The 18,600-nt window shown below is 39.3% G+C and overlaps 1 protein-coding gene across 3 annotated transcripts in view; it reads left to right on the top strand.

The window, feature by feature from the left end:
• Window positions 1-18,600, top strand: part of LOC135239476 (netrin receptor UNC5D-like) — a 106,279-nt gene that overhangs the window by 76,150 nt on the left and 11,529 nt on the right. The window contains exons 7-13 of one of the 3 annotated variants that reach the window (XM_064308151.1): window positions 1,782-1,946; window positions 2,426-2,458; window positions 4,894-4,998; window positions 7,002-7,382; window positions 9,718-9,802; window positions 13,463-13,634; window positions 15,698-15,925. In XM_064308151.1, the coding sequence (XP_064164221.1) occupies window positions 1,782-1,946; window positions 2,426-2,458; window positions 4,894-4,998; window positions 7,002-7,382; window positions 9,718-9,802; window positions 13,463-13,634; window positions 15,698-15,925 (1,169 nt within the window). Of the gene's footprint in view, window positions 1-1,781; window positions 1,947-2,425; window positions 2,459-4,893; window positions 5,080-7,001; window positions 7,383-9,717; window positions 9,803-13,462; window positions 13,635-15,697; window positions 15,926-18,600 lie in introns of all 3 variants that reach the window. The other 2 variants (XM_064308149.1, XM_064308150.1) reach the window with 2 other exon arrangements.

Here is an 18,600-nt window from a genome sequence, read left to right as displayed (position 1 = left end):
ACCACATCAACGTTGGTTAGAATAAAATATAATATCAGCTATTATCCTTGTTGTGTCAGTTTGAGCTAGTTGATGTACAGCACCACTAAAATGGTCTGCACTTTATATCCATATCAGTCCATTTCAAACTTGTCTGTGCATATCTTTATTAAAGCTTTATTTAGACCCATGTAACTTACATAAAATTCTTACAATGAAAACAAATATGTTAAAATATATTCCACACATTAATATACAAATAAATCAATGTATGGAATGCGGTTTGGCAAAAATAAGAATAGGAAATGGATTAAGATTGCCTGAGAGAGAAAAAAATCATTTTTTTGTCTGGAACAAAAGGTAGAATGACATGGATTGCTTTCATTGTCTCTTTTAGGGACTATGGTGTTTCAGTTAAAACATACTTGAATTTTAAAAAACATTTTAAAAAACATTGCATACATTGTCCCCCATGTATTCAGTACTACCAATCTGCAGTTAACTGTGGAACCAGCACAAGACAAAATGGGAATTTTTGATGAGTCATATCAACAGCTTTGGAAGAAAGGGGAATTGTAATGAAACTGTCTGAAACAGCTATGGACTTATTTTTGTGTAGAAGCACTATTCATTGCTTTAATGAAAAGCTCAAACAAGGTGTACTATCAGTTTAAATCCCATATCACATTGTGATTGTGATGTGTTAGAAATGATTCTTCAATAAACTGGAATGAATGTGTATTCAGACTGTTTCCTGAAGGTTATTTTGGAGAGTTACTGTAATTTATTTTTATGCATAATAGTTTCTACATAAAAATGCATTCACTGTCACAGAACAAATGGTTATTGTTCCTGCACCTCTACCACATATTTAGTTAAAAAATCTTTCGGTCCCATATACTAGTGCTGCCCATGCAAACAAAGGCAGAAGTATAATTGCTTTACACTTCAGATTTCCATTAACTGCCTGAATTTTTCTGGCACATTGATACTTTCCTCATTCTTAGGAGGACCAAAATGAAAATGTGATGCAGAGAATTTCTGTGGAATTTAGTTATTCTATGTCAGTGGATTGATGATTATGTCTGAAATATTTGGGGTTTACGGTTAAGTTGTCTGTTCTTGTTGGGGTAATGGGCCTTACATGGTTTGTAAATGCATTAAATAATACCCATTTCTTTCAGGATCAGAAATCGAATGCTGCACCCCTTGGTAAAAATCTGCAGTCTTGTAATCTGTGCTGTTTAAATGTGACTTTACACCAAAAGGTTTTGGCTGTGCAGTCAGTCAATCTTAGGAAAAGCACTTGTCATAGAGGGAAAAAATATTTTGTGAAAGCAATGCATGGACAGAGACATAATCTACACCCTCAAGCCACTTTCTGGACTTCTCTGTATTGGCCTCAATGTGTAAACACATCATTTGCATTTATATTAGGAGGAAGGAACCTTTAAGAAGCTGTGGAGACATTATTTCGCTGGCTCAATTGAACAAACCAAAATAAATATTTTTTCTAAGCCTGCACAGAATTTAGGTCTTATTTCCTGGCAGAAAAGACAGGAAGTAGCCCAACAGCACTCTGTTAGAGTTGTGGGTTCATCCCTTTAGGGTACAGTACCCCAGGTTTTAATGTAAGTAGGAAGAAAGTGACAGCAAGCTGTCTTTGCCATTGGGGATGGAAGCCCTTCTAAATTAAGGGCTTTTTGTGTCAAAGAAAAAAAAACAGTACAATGCCAGCATACACTCGGCGGTCTGGATGTGGATAGCAGTAGTGGACCTTCACTGATGCCATGTTCCTGCAGTGGACGGTGGCTGGGAGGAATGGAGCGAGTGGACGGCGTGCGGCACAGAGTGTGAAAGACAGCGCAGGAGAGAGTGCAATGCGCCGCCACCTAAACATGGAGGGAGAGTGTGTGAGGGGGCTCTACAGGACACCGAGAACTGCACTGGGGAGCTGTGCACCCAGAGTGAGTCCCCATGCGTTTAAATCTCCCTTCATCGCGAGCCACACCTTCATCATCATTGTCATAACCATTGTCAGCCAAAAATTCCATTGTGAACAAAAACACAAGACAAAATCCTAGAGTGGTGCAGGCAAATGCACACACGTCATTGGATGAAGCAGAAGTATGAATGGACAGAAATCCATGTCAGCTGAACCTTAAAACAGCCACTTGGAATTCCAATCCCAGTAGTCAGAGTAATTGCTGTTCCCCCTTTCATGTTTTCTAGGTGCCCTATTTGACAGTCCCAGAGTCTCTCCTAAAAGGAGAAAATCCAAACCAATCCATTTCCAGGCAATTCAGTCTTTGTATGCAGGACTGATGATTATGGTATAAATCACTATCACAAATGTGCCTGGCTTAAAGTATCCCCACATGCATTGACCGAATTCTTCTTAGCCACATGGGGTGTAACCTCTCACTCTATGTTTCTGTTTTTGCAGATCGAAAGCTGATATATGACGTAAAACCTCAAAGTGAGTCAACCAATTTGTTTTGTATTTGTCACATCCCCTTCAACCCGTAAAAAATAATTACTGTTGTAAAAGCCATTTGCCCACATTTTTAATACACTGTCACTACAGAGAGCACAATGTTCAAAACAGCCTGACAGGTGCCTTTTCCTGATGGTTCCTTAGGAAAAATGTCTAAAGGCTAATTACCCCTTAAAACTTAACTACCCTTGCTTCTGTCTTCATAGCCTTGTGTATTTGGTCTATGCATTTGCTGAAGTCAAGTCTTTATCTTGATTTTACAGAACTAGTGGTCTTCTGCTCAGAGAAGATTCCTTCCACACACAGACGCACACTCTCATATAAAAATATATACATTTATTTTTGGAAATCTACCTAAGGCAGGCATATGTGGTTACCATTGTACAACCAAGGACTGTTTTCTGGGCAGCATTCAGTTTCATTAGAACTATTTGCCAAAATTTCAGTACAAAAAATCTATCACAATGCTAACTGTGCTGTTATCATGAACTATGCAGCCTGGCTGAGCTGTTTTGGAAATGTAAAATTTGTATGAACAGGACTGAATTAACTGCCAGTACATCTCCTTTTATTACATTTTTACTGTGATGCGAACACCTCAGTCAGGAAGAGAGAAATGCAAACCTCTAAATGTGTTCATTTGAGACACTGTCATAAAATCCTCCAAAATTACTTATGGGTCCCTCTAAAATCGTCAGGAACAAATATTTGTCCTAAAGTTCATCAAACTCATTTCCATTGGTCAATATTCATTATCATTACTGGATTAAATTAATTTGGATTCTGGTAGGATTGTGTTGTATTTTATAGTCTGGGGTGCAAAAGACTTATTTCTTTTCAAAGAGAGTTGGAGAGAATTCTCAGTTGTGGCATTTTTATTTACAGCAAATGCCTTGCAAGACCATGTGTTGTTTCACATGAGATTTTAAGAATGAATGTTCAGGATAATTTAAGTAATGATTTGTTGTTGCTGTATATTACCCATGAATTGTGCACACCTTTCAGTTCTTTTCCTTAAAACATATTCTGTGATGTTCAGGTGCTAAGCTGGAGTACAAACATATTTATTTACAGGAACTTAATTGGCAACAACCACTCTTCTGAATGAAATTGCAAAACACACTCAACACACTGCAACCGGAGTACCCTGAACATGCAATCTCCACGCAGAATGCCCCTGGCCAGGATTTTAACCAAGGACCTACCTACTATGAGGCAACAGCGCTACCCATAGCACAACCGTGTTCGCTCACATGTTTGCTTACACCTTAATGGGAGGGATATTCAAATCACCAACTTCACCTGTTCATGCCATTGTTCATTCTGCCATGCTGCTGCTGCTAGTCTTGCTCGACTTGCTCTGCTTACTCCTGCCTTTCAGAAGGTTTGTGTGCCCCCACCACCACCCCAGCATTCACCAGTGGTCTCTGCTTTTCATTGCCATGGTGGGGGGGGGGGGTTGTAGTGGTCACTCCCTGCTATCATTTTGATTGGCTTATAAACAGGGAGCAGGGCTTTGATGCAAAGCAGAGCATTGATGCAAAAGTTGCATTCATATTAAACATCAATAATTATTTCTGAATTCAAATTGTGAGTCGTCTGATTGAAGTAAGACAAAAAGACAATGAGGTGAGACAGTTTGACTCATTTCAAGATTTGTCAATGGGGTATGACAATTTGACTGTCAAGCAAAAAGTAACTTAAAATGGTTAAAAACTTTAAATTCTCATTACAAGATTAAAACATTTGCTTAGACATCTTTTTGCAGTGCATTTTTTTTAGAACAAAATGTCACATTTGATAGTGCAATTAGACATTAGCAAACATAAGCAATACTGAGAAAAAAATCAAAGCAGACTACATTGAAATATGGCTCCAAATTTATCCTGTAAGGTTTGTTTTGGTTTGATTGAATTGCATATGTCCTTAAAGAGTTTATGTGAATTTTATTAAGTCCTACTATCTATTAAATTCCGTAATGAATGAAATCACTTCCTCACAGCTCATAAAGTACAAAGACTGTAAGCTTCATGAACTTGGTCTGTGATACTTGGAACTATCTGGAGCCTGAACAGAGTGGTTCTATTTTCAGAGGAGGAAATAAATTGCTGAAGTTGTTGGCTTAGTTCTGCCATAAATCCTTGACCCGAGGATTATGAAAAGCATCTTTTCTGGAGGCATTCCAGGAAAATGCTTCTTTAATACTCAGAGGAAGAAATTGGGAACGGATATTGAGGCCCTATGATTCAACTTGCTTGTGTAGCTGTATTGATCTCAGCCTCAAAGCATGAAGTCTCTCAGACTTGCATCTTGCTGAAGTCTCAGTTACAGTTTGCTTCAGATTCTCAAAGCTCTTATTTAAACATGCTGCCTGTCCTTTGTACATAATAGACTATTTTCTGGTTTTTGTCTTGTAGGTATGGACAGCACCAGTGATGTGGCCCTGTACTCTGGGCTGGCTGCTGGGATCATTGCCATGGCTGTCCTCATTGTGGCTGTCATGCTGTACAGGAAGAACCAGAGTGAGTACGGGGTGGACGTCATTGATTCCTCCACACTCACAGGGGGATTCCAGTCTTTCAGCTTCAAGGCAGCCAGGCAAGGTGAGCACAGGGGTTCGTGGGGAAATGTGGTGGAGCTTGACTTAGGCCCAGTATATTATTGAAGTCCAACACTCAATGAACCAGCTAGAATTTTTCTCCTGCTAAAATCATGGGAAATATGAACCAACCTAATCAATTTATCTATAATATTCCCAAGGTAATGCATCCCCAAAAGTTTGTAACAAACAGCAATGTGAACTGCCATGAAAGAAAGGAAATTACTGAACATTTTAACCAATGAGCATAGGACAGGCATCTCATTATTTTCTTTTATAAGACTGGGAGGACAGTTGGAACCAAAATAATGTCATACAGTACATGGCGTTACAAATGACAACACGTCTAGCTTTTGCTCTAAACATTATTTATTCATCTATTTATTTATTTATCTGAGGACCTTCAGTACCACTGCAATTTATGAGTAAAGGGTAACTAATTATTGGCAGTAGATGCTGGTAAACAACAAGGCATGGAACTGACCAATATGTTATTAAAGGTAATTATCTTGAAAGCATTTGCTCTTGTTTCACATAACTGACAAATGCGTCAGTTTAAAAAAGGCTTTCCTAGAATCTGATTGATTTGCTTTCACTGTATTACATTTAATAGCATGGCCTTCATAGAATAATCTTAGTCATAGCTAACATTTTAAAAAGCAGTTCTTCAAACTGTGATCTTGTTAGTCTGAATATATATATATATATATATATTCTTTTAAACTTCCTGGTCTTTTAAACTTCCTGGTAAGGCAAGTAAGGGCTGCGTGTTGTTAATAATGCAGTGCGTGTCAAATCAAAGAAACAAAATATAAACAAAACATGTATTATAATGTATTATAACTCAAAAAACATCAAAGGTATCAAATGTCGGTAAAGTAGCAAGTCATGGTCGGACAAGGTCCTTGCAAAACGTGTCAAGTGCATCTTGGAAATTGTGGGAGGTGATGATTTACTTTTGTTTTTAGTGCATTTGTACTTCTTCTGTTTTGTCTTTGTGATTGTTATGGGTCCTGGGAATCCAATCTTTACTGACAGGCACAGTGAGTATCACTGGTACATGAGGACTAAGGCAGAACCTGAACTAAGGCAGTATTGGACACTTGGCTCCACTGCCGATTTAGCCCATGTCTGGAGCTGCAGGACTGTGCTCTTTACTTACAGCAAGGGTATGAGAATCCATCTTGTCCTAATGACCACTTCTTTTAAAGAAGCACGCCTTGTCCTCCAAGTGAGCCTTGCTTAAAGAAAAGAACAAGCTCCCTTAAACCACTGCCCTTTTGCTAGGATGGGCTACTGGGAAACTGCTCACTGAATCAATCAGTGGGAGACATAAGAATGACCAGGGCTGCTTTTTCCAGTAACTATATCTGCAACATTATTTGTATGAAGTGCATGTTCATACAAATAAGGAACACATGATATTTAACTGAGAGATGCCATATCCTTTGTGATTTTTTCTTTGCATACTCTGTTCTCCGTCTGCGATCTTGTTTGATGTGTTTACTATAGCTCTACAGGCTACCTCAGAGCAGTGTACTTTCTGATTGTATTTATCATGGCATACATAAATCAGAAGGAACTTCCGTATTCAATTTGTCAAGGTCCAAATAAACATTCAAACTGTATTTTTCAATAAAAGTTAAGATAAATGAAATTGAATATGTGACCAAGAAGCATGAGTGTGGATTTGAATAGGAGTGTTAACCAAGGGACATGTTCGATGAGTGATGGTGACATGCTGATCTTTATCAGCATAATGCTGGACAATCTTGTGGAGACCAGATAGATGGACAGATGTGCACAGTTTGCGCTTATATTTATAATGCAACAGGCAATTTTGTCCCTGAAAGGGATGTGCAGTTCATTCATTCTTTTTTCTGTTCCTGTGAGGATGACAACTGATATTTTCCGCTCTCACCCTAGGAAACCCTTTGCTGATCAGCTCTTCCATGGCACCTGATCTGTCGGTGGGCCGTGCCTACAGCAGCCCTATCTGTTTCCAGGACTCCATGGACAAGGAGCTGATAAGCGAGTCCTCTCTCTTCGACCCCTTGCCAGACATCAAGGTCAAAGTTCCAAGCTCCTTCATGGTGTCACTAGGAGTAGCAGATCGGGCGGAGTACCACGCAAAAGCCGTCCCCGAGACTCTCCCTAGGGGACTTTGCCATGGAAACTATAGCATCACAGAGAATCATGAGAAGAGCCTTCTTACTCCCAACCTATTGAACAAACCCTCCAAGGCTCCGGTAAAGGCGTTTGGCGTGTTTGGCCAGGCAGGTGGACGACTTGCGGTCCCAAACACAGGTGAGTTTCACACAAAAAAGAAGGTGCTGTGCATGAGATCAATAGTGTTTGAATGTAACATTCTCAGTATTTTGTGTAGAAGGGTGACATGCATTACACCTACCAACACAGTAAATGTTTCCCTTTCTGACTCCCTTTCTACTTTGTGTATAGAGAGTCCGCAGACTCCCACAGGATTCCTTTTATATCAATCTTTCATTGTCAGCCTTTTTCATACATGCTTTTCTGCAATATATGGACACAGACAAGTGCTTGAACTTCATGCCATTTTGGCATATACTGCTTTTCTGGCACAGAGTGCCGTACTTTAGTCTGGCATTTAAAAGAAACAAATCAGATACTGTAGAAAGACTTCTAACACCACTCAGTGCTTTCATACTAACAGTGGTAGAAAAACATAATTTCTGGCAAGAGCAGTGAAAGAAATCTGCTTTTGTGTCGTCTCTAGCTCTTAACCTTGCACTCTTTAGTGGCCTTCTGATGTGAATCCCAGAGATCTAAAACAATTCTGTAGTCAGCTTTACAAAGACAATCTCTGCTGTTGCTGTGGATAGTCAATCAGCACCAGCGCCACAAAAACTGATATATTGTTACAGGTGGTGTCCAGAATTCATATCATCATATGAAAATGCTGCAGTATTAAGGTACACAGTTTTAATAGTAACAACGCTGGTAAATTATTATGTTTGTTGTTCTACCAACTGTTCATAATGGCTGTGGGGGGTGTGGGGGGTGTGGGATGGTGCCAGTGGTACAGTACAATGATTTTGCACCGTACCAAATTTGCTTTTAAACATTTATTTTGTTGTTGCTTGGCAAAATGAGCAGGATGATAAACTTGCAAGTGTGTATTATGATTCATCACCAAAGGTCAGAGGTCCTAATTTAAATATTTTGGTTATCCTTTATAATGCATTATAAAGCCAAAGTACTGCCACACTGGAGTTTTGACAATCTCGGAACCCATTAGTCAAATTAGAATTAAAATTATGATTTAGCCTCTGGAGGTGAAGCGATAGTCCCACGAAGTACCCCCTCAACAACAGTGGATGTCAGCATACCATAACCACCCGAGGAGCAGAAGTCCTGCCATGTTTATAGACTTCAAACAAGAATGCGGGAAAAGCGGAATGAATGCAAATAAACCCACTCTGGATCTATGCTTATGGATTTCTGCACTCCAGAAATGGTGAACTAATGGTTGGGACAGTATTGATATACTGTATACGGTACCTTTATATACCACAGAATACTGCTTTACCAGATAATGCCCTAAAGCTATTAAAAGATCTTGTGGATGAATGGCTGTGTGTGCAGTAAAATCTATCATTCCCATAAAGGATCTGAAATGTATATGGTTTGTGGCTTACTTGGATGGTTTTGTCATGATCACACTTGGATTCATAGGATGAGCCTCCACGTCTTTGGTGCAGAAGCACAAGCCAGGACTACTGTGTGTGACAACCCAGAATATTATGTTCTGTCAAACTTTTCTTAGAATCACAGTTGGCAGGAAAGGAAGGAAAGAGCAGCAAGATGTGATTAGATATGCCACTCATCTCCCAAAAGCACCAGCGAAGTCACTTTTGCATGGTGACACATGCACATACAGACATACATATGTGCACTTACAAATACACACACTTGCATGCATATGTACATGCATGCACATGTGCACATTCACACAAATCCACCCCCACCATGTTTCCGTCTGGTACCTCTCTGGGCTGGCAGACTAGACTGGCGCACTGGAAGATAATGTTTTGGGACACTGTCAGTACGAAAGTGAAGATTCACGCTGCTCTCTCTGTCACCTGCTGTAACAGCCCTGACAGGTAGAATGTGTTTTCTGTTATTGTCGCTACTTTTGTTTTGTTTTTGTGTGAAATATAACTGTTTGACTGGCTCATTGGAGGGGAAAGAAAGCATGAATCCTCTCAGTGTATGCTCCAATGGAAACACAGTGAGCAGAACTTTCCCTGATGCTCTCATCTCCCCATTGCCTCTCTTCTTGATGGGCAAGTTCATATTGAGGTTGCAGGCAGGCTGTTTATGCCTTTATTACATATGTCATGTGTCATGTACCTGCAACCATCATGTTTCCTTTTTCCTTATTAAGATAGTTTGTGCAAGAAAATGATAACTAGTCTTTATACCGAAAAGCTGCCGAGAATTGCTTGTAATAACGTAATATAAATTGCTCTGGCATTCTTTAGTTATTTGTTTGCCATAATTTCTGCATTTTTACAACAGTAGCCGTGTTCTAAATGTTGTATGTCTGCGATAACAGATGCTGCTCATGCTCTCAACCCAGGTAGCCTGTGTCTTTCCACAGGAGTCAGCCTGCTGGTACCACATGGGGCAATCAATGAGGACACAACATGGGAGATGTACATGCTCATCAATCAGGATGACTGCAGGTGAGTATAGAGGTAGCACAGCAAGGGTATATATTCTCTTTCTCTCTCTCTGAACCTGTACCAATGTGTAATTATCTGCAGTAGTACTTTTATTTTATTTTAATAAATATTCAACACTGAAAATTATAATTAAAAAAGTGGAAAATCTGCAATTTAATTGTTCAAATAAAGATGCAGTAATGTAATTAAGTGAATAAAGCATTAGGTTGAAGGAGAGTACTATATGTCTTAATGTTGTGGTTTGTGTAAGAATGTCTTTGCACTTAAAATGCAGTCAATTATTTAAATTATTCAATTATTTAAACGCTGAAAACCTTTTGAAAACGAATTGACTGCATCTATAGTTACAACCAACTGCAGGATTTAAGAGTGTGAATATGTTCCAGCATCACAAACATTGCTTCAGAAAAATGAAATGCATCATCACATTGCTCAGCATTGCTATTGATGGCTGTTTAACAAAAGATGTGTGATAACATGTATGTGTGAAAGGAAACCTTCTCATGATCAATTATCTTTTTAGTTGAAGAATTTGTATGTGAAAAGTTTGTATTGATTGCTATCGTTATTTCTCTCTTATTAAACTGAAGTGTAATACTGAATTTGTGTTATTTGTAAAAACATAAAATATAGGCTATTGAATGATTAATTTATTTGAAGCGCAATGACCAACATTCATTGATACACACCTATTACAAACTGTATGACAGTCTGTTACAGAGTAGATCTCTTATGAATAGAGTATCCCAATGACACCTACTGTATTGCCTTTCTGCCTGAGACTATTTTAAATACGTCAATGTATGTTATATAGAGTACTGTTGCAATGGCCATGGGACATCTGGATGATTTATTGAGTTTATTTAATAAATTAAAATACAATACAAAGATATGCATTAAAAGCTATCCTTAATTCCCTGATTCCCCAATTTTTCAATTGTTTCTTGAAACTGTTCAAAGCATGAGCAGATTTCATTTGCTTTGAGATTTTTTGGCTGCTTCACATAATAATTATTTTAGGTATTAGCCAAAGACGCTTATCTAGAGCAGTTTACAGAGCTTACATTGTTTTACATCCATGTATACAGCTGTATATTTACTGAAGCAATTGAGGTTAAGTACCTCGATCTGAGGTATATCAGCAGTGCATTTCCTGGGAATCGAACCAACAACCGTGTAAGTATTAGCTCAGTTCCCTAACCATCCAGTACCATTCATTTGGATGTGCTTAAGGCACCCAAGAACAGCAGACACAATCCTGAAAGGACTCTTTGTTCAGAGCACTTTTGTTTCCTTCATTCATTTAAAATATCCTGTGAAAATTGCTCTATGGAATTTCTGTATTAATCAAAATGCCTTTGAGCCTTCAAATCAATCAAATCCTTGAGCAAAACCTGTATCAGTCAGCATGCAATCGGACCAAGATTAATCTGGCCAAGATTCACATTCCAGCATAGCAATGACCTGAAGCACATGGCAAAATCTACAGAGTTATGGATTAAAGACAAGACTGTCAGTATTCTGGAATAGCTGAGCTGAAGCCCTCATTGATATTCTGTGGTATGAACTGAAAATTGGTGTCCACCATCACTGTCAGAGATCGGAACTATAATTGATGCCAAAGTTCGATCTACATAGTATTGACTCTGGGTCTAGGAGGCTCAAGGTGAATACTTTCTGAAGGCATTGTGCATACATTGAGGGCGTATTTGTATCTATCATTGCTGTATAACTTTCACAATTGAATGAAATGAAATGAAACTTTTTTCAATATTAGAATGATGACCTCTGAATGTTTGAAATTCATACTATGGTTGTGGGAAAAATTGCATGAACTTTAAAAAAATTGTCTATAGGGGCTTAATCGTATGTTGTAATAGAATGCAACACTTATACAAATACTTTTTTTTTAAATACAGTTTTACAGTTGTAAGAAATATGCGCTGTTGAGAACATGCACAGTAGTTATACTATGCCTACCACTGGTGGTAGGATGATTTAGAATAAAGTGGAACCACAAGCATGCATGGTCCTTTTCAGTTTTTTTTTTTTCATACTATTTGCTATTTGAAGAAATAAAGTGCAGAACAATGGTAATCTTCCTTTCTTCCATAGATACACGTATGTTTATAAAATAATGGGGGTAGTGTTTGACAAGGGCAAACTCCATTTACTGTCACCTGATATCAAATGAAGAAACATTCAGTTGTATACCCTGGATTAAAGAAAAAAATATATATATTAAATAAGAATGAAAAAAACATTCAGACGCTTCTCTGGTAGACATAGCTTGAATGCTGTGTGTTGGATAAGTCGTGAAGCTTAAGCAGTTCAGAAATGGACAGTCTGTGCAAAGCTTAATCTCAGTCAGCCTATACCTTTGGACTGCTGTTTTTCCCTGATAGGCATAATACTGTTTACTCCCAGCACCCGTCTATAGTGCTTCTGGGGATGTGAAGCAGAAAGCTGTCAATCATGGTCTATCTTTGACAGCTATAGAGGCTTATGGCGAATTGAATCCATTCTTCTTCCTCAACCAGACCATCTAAATTGGACAGTACTCACTATGGCAGAATAGAAATCAATTTGATACAGTAATTTGGCTTCAGGCCGAAAGAGTTTTACTTACATTTTGGCCAGTAGCCATACCACTTTCTTATACTGTCTTACCAAATGGCTGAAGCTAAGCACAGCTCAGCACGATAGGAATTGCATGGGAGACCTCCACTGAGCAGCAGATTGCTACTGGAACAACATGTTGGACAGTAGGTGCAAGGCTTCTGCTTCAAGATCAAGTTGAATATGAATGCTTTGGAGCAGATGAGGGGTCATTATGTTGTTTGAGTTTGAGTTTGAGTTGACCTGTTTTTGAGTAGCATATAAAACTAATAATGTCTTCACTCAGTAGAAATCTGTCTCAGACACACTTGCAAGCTTTCTTAACCTGTCTCCGGCACTATTCCCTATTGTTAACAGGCTATTCAATCCCTAGTTTTCTTTGTGTGATCCTGTCAAAACTCTACTGAGAAGTTTATTTGTGTGAAAGGGAACTGCATGTCTCTAATGGAGAATCGATTTTGTAGTCAAATATAAATATCCGTGAGTAACACTTAGCAAGTGCAGTAGGAAATAACATACATTACAGCATGCCAGCTTAAGCTTTGCAATTTTTTACCCTACAAAATTCACCTTGGTGTTCGTGTGTGAACAAAGATCTTTAATGGGTGAAGATCTGTGAAAGTAGTTTCATTTGATTTAAAAGTGACAGTTACAGTTGTTGGCCATGGTCATGATGGATGTTTTTAGAACACCTCAAACTGTGTTATTGGAATGAAAGCTGCCAAAGTAAATGGATGGATAGCTTTTTGGTTCATTGGCATTGTCCATCAGACATGCAGTTCCATAGTAGACAGCTTACAAGAAATGTGTCCCTAGCTTGTGCCTCTAATCCTCCCTTCACTCTCCAGCAGTCTCTAGATGTTAGTTGTTGTGCTTAGTACAACCTCGGCGAAGAAGTAACATCTATTACTTTAAGTGGCACTGTATGTCCTTTAAATCTGTTGTCATTTTTATCAAAGAGAACTTGCCGGATAACATCTCTCTGCTTATTACATAGGATCCCCCCTGCAGCACTTTCACTTCAAGTGTCTGTGTTTTCAGTGCTCAGACCAATGAAGGCTGTGAAATACTACTCAGCCCAGCAGTAACTTATGGCCCACCTGGGCTTGACCTTTCCTGCCCGGTTGCCATGACGATAGCCCACTGTGCTGAGGCCAACGCGGAAAACTGGAGCATACGGCTCAAGAGACTAACATGCGAAAAGAAGTGGGAGGTAAGATCATGTCATCTTTTACTATTGCTCTGGCAGAAGTGCTAAAATTCATTTAATTCAATACACCTTATGCCTGAATCGGTTTCTTACACCAGATAATTTGGGATTGTATGGGATCATAGAAGTATTGGACATAATTGTATGATTGTGCATCTTGAAAATTTTTGTGCATTTTGTTTTTTTTTTGTGTTGCCCATATGTTGGTTTAGTCCTATGTATTGGTATTCAATGTATTTCAATAAACAGGTCTAATCCATCCCTCCTCATTCTTCCATTCAGCCTACTGTGGTGTACTATGTGCTTCATTCCAGTGTCAGTGTTAGTTTGAGCTCTGTGTGCAAAGCCTGAAAACAGGGACTTGACTAGTGGACACTTTCCCACACTCATAGTGAGGGGCTGAGGGACTTTACGAGAAGCTTAGGAGAAAACAGTCCTGCTTCCGCTCAGCCGCAACAAGATGACACTGCGGGAAATGAAAGCCTCACAGCATGCGACAGCAGGGCACATGGCGCATGCTTGTCAGACGGGGGTAATGACAGAAAACGTGTATCCAGTGGATTAGGCAAGGCAGGGACAAATGAACACAGACACAAAGAGGGAAACCAGTGGAAAATCACTGAAATGTTAGTTTTTTGGATAGTAATAAATGACTTCAGGTTTATGTATGTCAGTAGAATTATTACCCGGGTAGAGACACATTTTCTTAGCACATTTAATAACCTCTAGGAATGCGCAGCAATGGTGAGATATAGGGCTCATTTCAGAAGCTTATGTATCCGAATCTGTTATCTGTTCAGTCATTTTCCCCCCATGTTTTTATGATAAGCCTTGGAACTTGGCGTGGTATCCTGTGGTCTAATTCATCCAAACCTCTGGGCCTTGCTTCCTGTCCCAGTAATGTTTTTACAACCGATTTAAGCTGCGAAGCAAGTCCTGGGTACGGTAATTACACCTAGGGGGCAGGGACCTATGCATGCACCATAAGCTGAAAAGAAGCTGTGGCAGAGATTCGTATCATGTCTGGAGGTTGCTCTGCTGTTGCCCAGAGCACAAAAACACAGCAGCACTATGCTGCAGTTGCATATCTCTGAATATTTTCAAAAATCTCACCTGCTATCTCGCACATATGGTGTGCACTGCTCGGGCTAATAAATCCAGCCAGCCTCTACATAACTCAGTCAGTAGGGAGATATTTGGCTAAAACTAAAAGTTTTCTGTTTTTCTTTTCAAGACATGGCCTCTCCCATTAGCTAACACAGTTACCTTTGTTAATTCAAAAGAAAATTTAAAGGAAATGTATGCACTTTGTGTCTGAATTCGATATTTGATTAACATCATCAAGGCAGGGGTGAAGTAACCCCAGGGATGCTGTGCTGTGATGACAGCAAGCTCCCTAAAGCTTGTTCTCTTCATTTGCACAAGAGGTAATTCTCAAGAAAAAAGATGACACAAAAGGAATAGCCAAGTTGCAGGTGCAGGCTCATGGGATAATATCTCTCTCGCAAAATGGGAAAAGCCAACATGAATCCTGCAGGTACTTTGAAATAATGAGTCTTTTAAGGAATGAATGACTAGGGATGTCATAGCAGTTTCTTCTGGAAAAAAATATGACTTTTCTTTTTAATTGAGTTTATTTGCTTCGGATCTTGTGCATTGGTGCTTGACTATTTTTCTTCAGCTGCTAAAGGAGTTTTACAATAAAGAAATCCTGTCTACTGTGCTAGTACTAATGACTCAGGCTGATGCTGCCACTGGCCTCTGAATTAAACATCCCAGCTTTGAATCGCATTGACTCTCAGCACCAAGTCAGTCCTCTGAAGTTGTAATTCTACAGTGTGACTTGGTCTTTACCTTCATTCACACCCACCATCTAATACTAACATTCTCTTTCATACAAGCCAGGAGACAGTTATACCTATGTGAGTATCTGAAATAAAAGCATTAAGCAGACAACTCCTGAACACAAGGTAACTTGTGTCATGAGTACAACCACTCTTCCTTATGTTTGGAATAATCTTTCAGATATTTCCTTACATCAGCATGTGTGGTAATGTATCTTGCAGGATGTGATGTCAGTGGAGGATGAGACCACTTCCTGTTACTGCCTGATGGACTCCCACAGTTGCCACCTGCTACTGGACCGACCTGGCTGCTACGCTCTGGTTGGGGAGCCCTTTACCGAGGGTGCTGTGAAGAGGTTAAAGCTGGCTGTTTTTGGGAGCACTGGTGCCAACTCCATGGACTACAGCCTGCGGGTGTACTGTGTAGACGATACCCCCAACGCCTTCCAGGTGCTAAATCGGGCTTTCAGACATGACTTTTTACAATGTGTTGTGCTTTGACATAAAAAAAGAGCACTTTCTTCACTGTTTTGGACAGATTTTACCGTCCATTGTGAATCATGTACGGACTGTTAACCACTGAAGCAAGAATGGTCACTATTTATTCATTATTCTCTCTCTCATCCCAGACCAGTGAAATAATTACATGCCTGCTTTTGAAGGGTGTTCTAGATGCCTGAGGGTTTGCAGCTTGCTTTTACATTAGCATGTACTTACACCATAGTTCCAATGGCAACAGGTGGGGTTCAACACGTACATAGACACTAAGTTGCTTTAAAACAGCTCACGTGAGGACTGTTGTTATTGTGCCCCAGAGAAGATTATCTGGGCCAGTCATGCAAATACACAGAACATTTAATGGCAATTACATGGCAAGGGGATTTTAGATTACAACAGGAAAAGGGGGTGCAAGGTTGCTTCCTTTCATCTTGTGCTTAATTGAATAATTTTGCCATTCATTAAATGTGATTTAGCATTGTATTGTGTGTGACAAGCAGAGTGATTCAATTTCCAGGGGGAAGTATCCAAAGCATTACATGATATGCCTTTTTTTTCCTGAACTGCTTTCATTATGTGGTGATCAGTAGGTGGTCAAGCAGCTGGTATTGTACACATGAAATTTGTAGAACACAAGCAACTAAAAAATCAAAGTGGAATTTTACTATATCTTTTCATAATAAATTCTCTTCATGGGCATTCTAAATTGCTGACATTTTATTCATTTATCGACTCAACTGGTTGTTTCCTATATGCATTATGGTAAAGCACCTTGCTCAAGGGAACAGCAGCAGTACCACCTACTGTGGCATTATGATCAGTTCCCTAAAGTGCCCTTAGATTGTAGTGAATGTTCTCTAAGATTATACAGAAACACACTACAGACTAGGGCGGACTGGGTATTGCAAAATTGAGGAAAAAAATAGTGAAAATTTGAAAACTTTTAACTGACCAAAAATCAGAAAAGTTATTGAAGAAAATAAGTGCATATATTTCTGAAGTATAATTATGTGAAAACAGAGCAGTGCTGAAAGCAGGAGCTGGGTCCTCACCCCAGGCCGCTCCATATTCATGTGCTGGAGTGCTTCATGGTGAGTCAGCTCTGATCAAGCCCTCAGGTCTGCTTTATCCACAGTAATCAACAGCAGAGCTGATCACACAGCGTGGACTTTGCCTCTGATGAAAACATTGGATTCCGGCTCCCTGTTGCTTCCCTCTGCTTTCATGTTTACTGTTGTTTTTGAGCTGTTGTTGTCCTACTGTGAGGTGGCTGAGGCCAAATTAATAGTGTGTCATGGAGACAAATGCGTTCTTGTTATTTTTGTTATTGTTATTGTGTGAGTAAGTTTCTAAGAACATAGTTTGTTCACCTGTGACTTTAGAATGGTCCCTGACTCTTACATCTCCTGCAAGTGGGTTTGATTCAGACATATTTATCCCTCTCTTCTCTCCCATACATCTTCATATACCATTCTGTGGGTTGCTCTACTCTCTATGAATTAGCTGACAGTTGTCCAATATCTCCGTCCTTGCTGTGTCCTCCCATTGCTGCAAATGTAGCAATGTTGTGGTAGCTTCTCTGGATACAGAGACCCATATTAACCTTTACCAGACCTGTACTTGCTCCCCTCCGGTCATGGGTAGATGACTAAACAAAGTGGCCTAGCCATCAGTGGCTTGACTTATACAGTGAGCTCGGAAATGTTTCAAACAAAGACATATTTTTTTGGATTTGGCTCTGTACGCCACAATTTTAGATTCGCAATCAGACTTTCACGGAATACACATGTGGTTAAAGTGCAGATTTGCAGCTTTTATTAAAGGGTAATGAAGTTTGGTTTCACCACGTAGAAATAACAGCACTTTTTATACATACTTTTTATATAGTCCTCCCATTTCAGGGCACCATAATGTTTGGGACAAATGGTTTCACAAGTGTTTCTGATTAGTCTGATGTGTTCAATTGCTTCCTTTGTGCAGGTATAAGAGTTTTCAGTATCTAGTCTTGATCTAGGCTATTTATTGCCTTTGAGTCTGTTATTGGTGTTTGTCGACATTTGTTAACAGAGTTAGTCAAGTCAAGTCATGTATTTATATAGCACATTTAAAAAGTACAAAGTACTTCCCAGAAAAGAATTTCAACAAACAAAACATATAAAAGGACACAGATACATAAAGGATAGAATAATAAAATGAGTAAACTTTAAAACAACAAAGACATAGAAAAAGTTATGCCAGTAAAAGCCAAGGAAGCCATTATGAGGCTAAGAAATGAGAAAAAAGGAGACATAGACCAAACCTTAGGCATAGTATAATCATCTTTTTGGAACATCATTAAGAAGAAATATAGCATTGGTGGGCGCAGTAATCGTAAAGGGCCTGGCAGGCTAAGGACCTCAAGTTGATGACTGAAGAATTATCACCATAATGAATCCCCAAACACTCTGTCTAACAGATCAGAAATACTATTCAGAAGGCTGGTATGTATGTATCAGTGACTACTGTCTGCAGAATGGACAGAACTACAGAGGCTACACTGCAAGACGCAAACTTCTAGTGAACTGCAAAAACGGAATAGCCAGGTTACAGTTGCTACAAAGTACCTAAAGGAGCCTGAGGAGTTCTGC

Source organism: Anguilla rostrata, chromosome 14, assembly GCF_018555375.3.
Source record: "Anguilla rostrata isolate EN2019 chromosome 14, ASM1855537v3, whole genome shotgun sequence".
In the NCBI taxonomy this organism is placed as follows: Eukaryota; Metazoa; Chordata; class Actinopteri; order Anguilliformes; family Anguillidae; genus Anguilla; species Anguilla rostrata.
The sequence above is the reverse complement of the archived record's forward strand: the minus strand, read 5'-3'. Positions and strand labels throughout refer to the sequence as shown.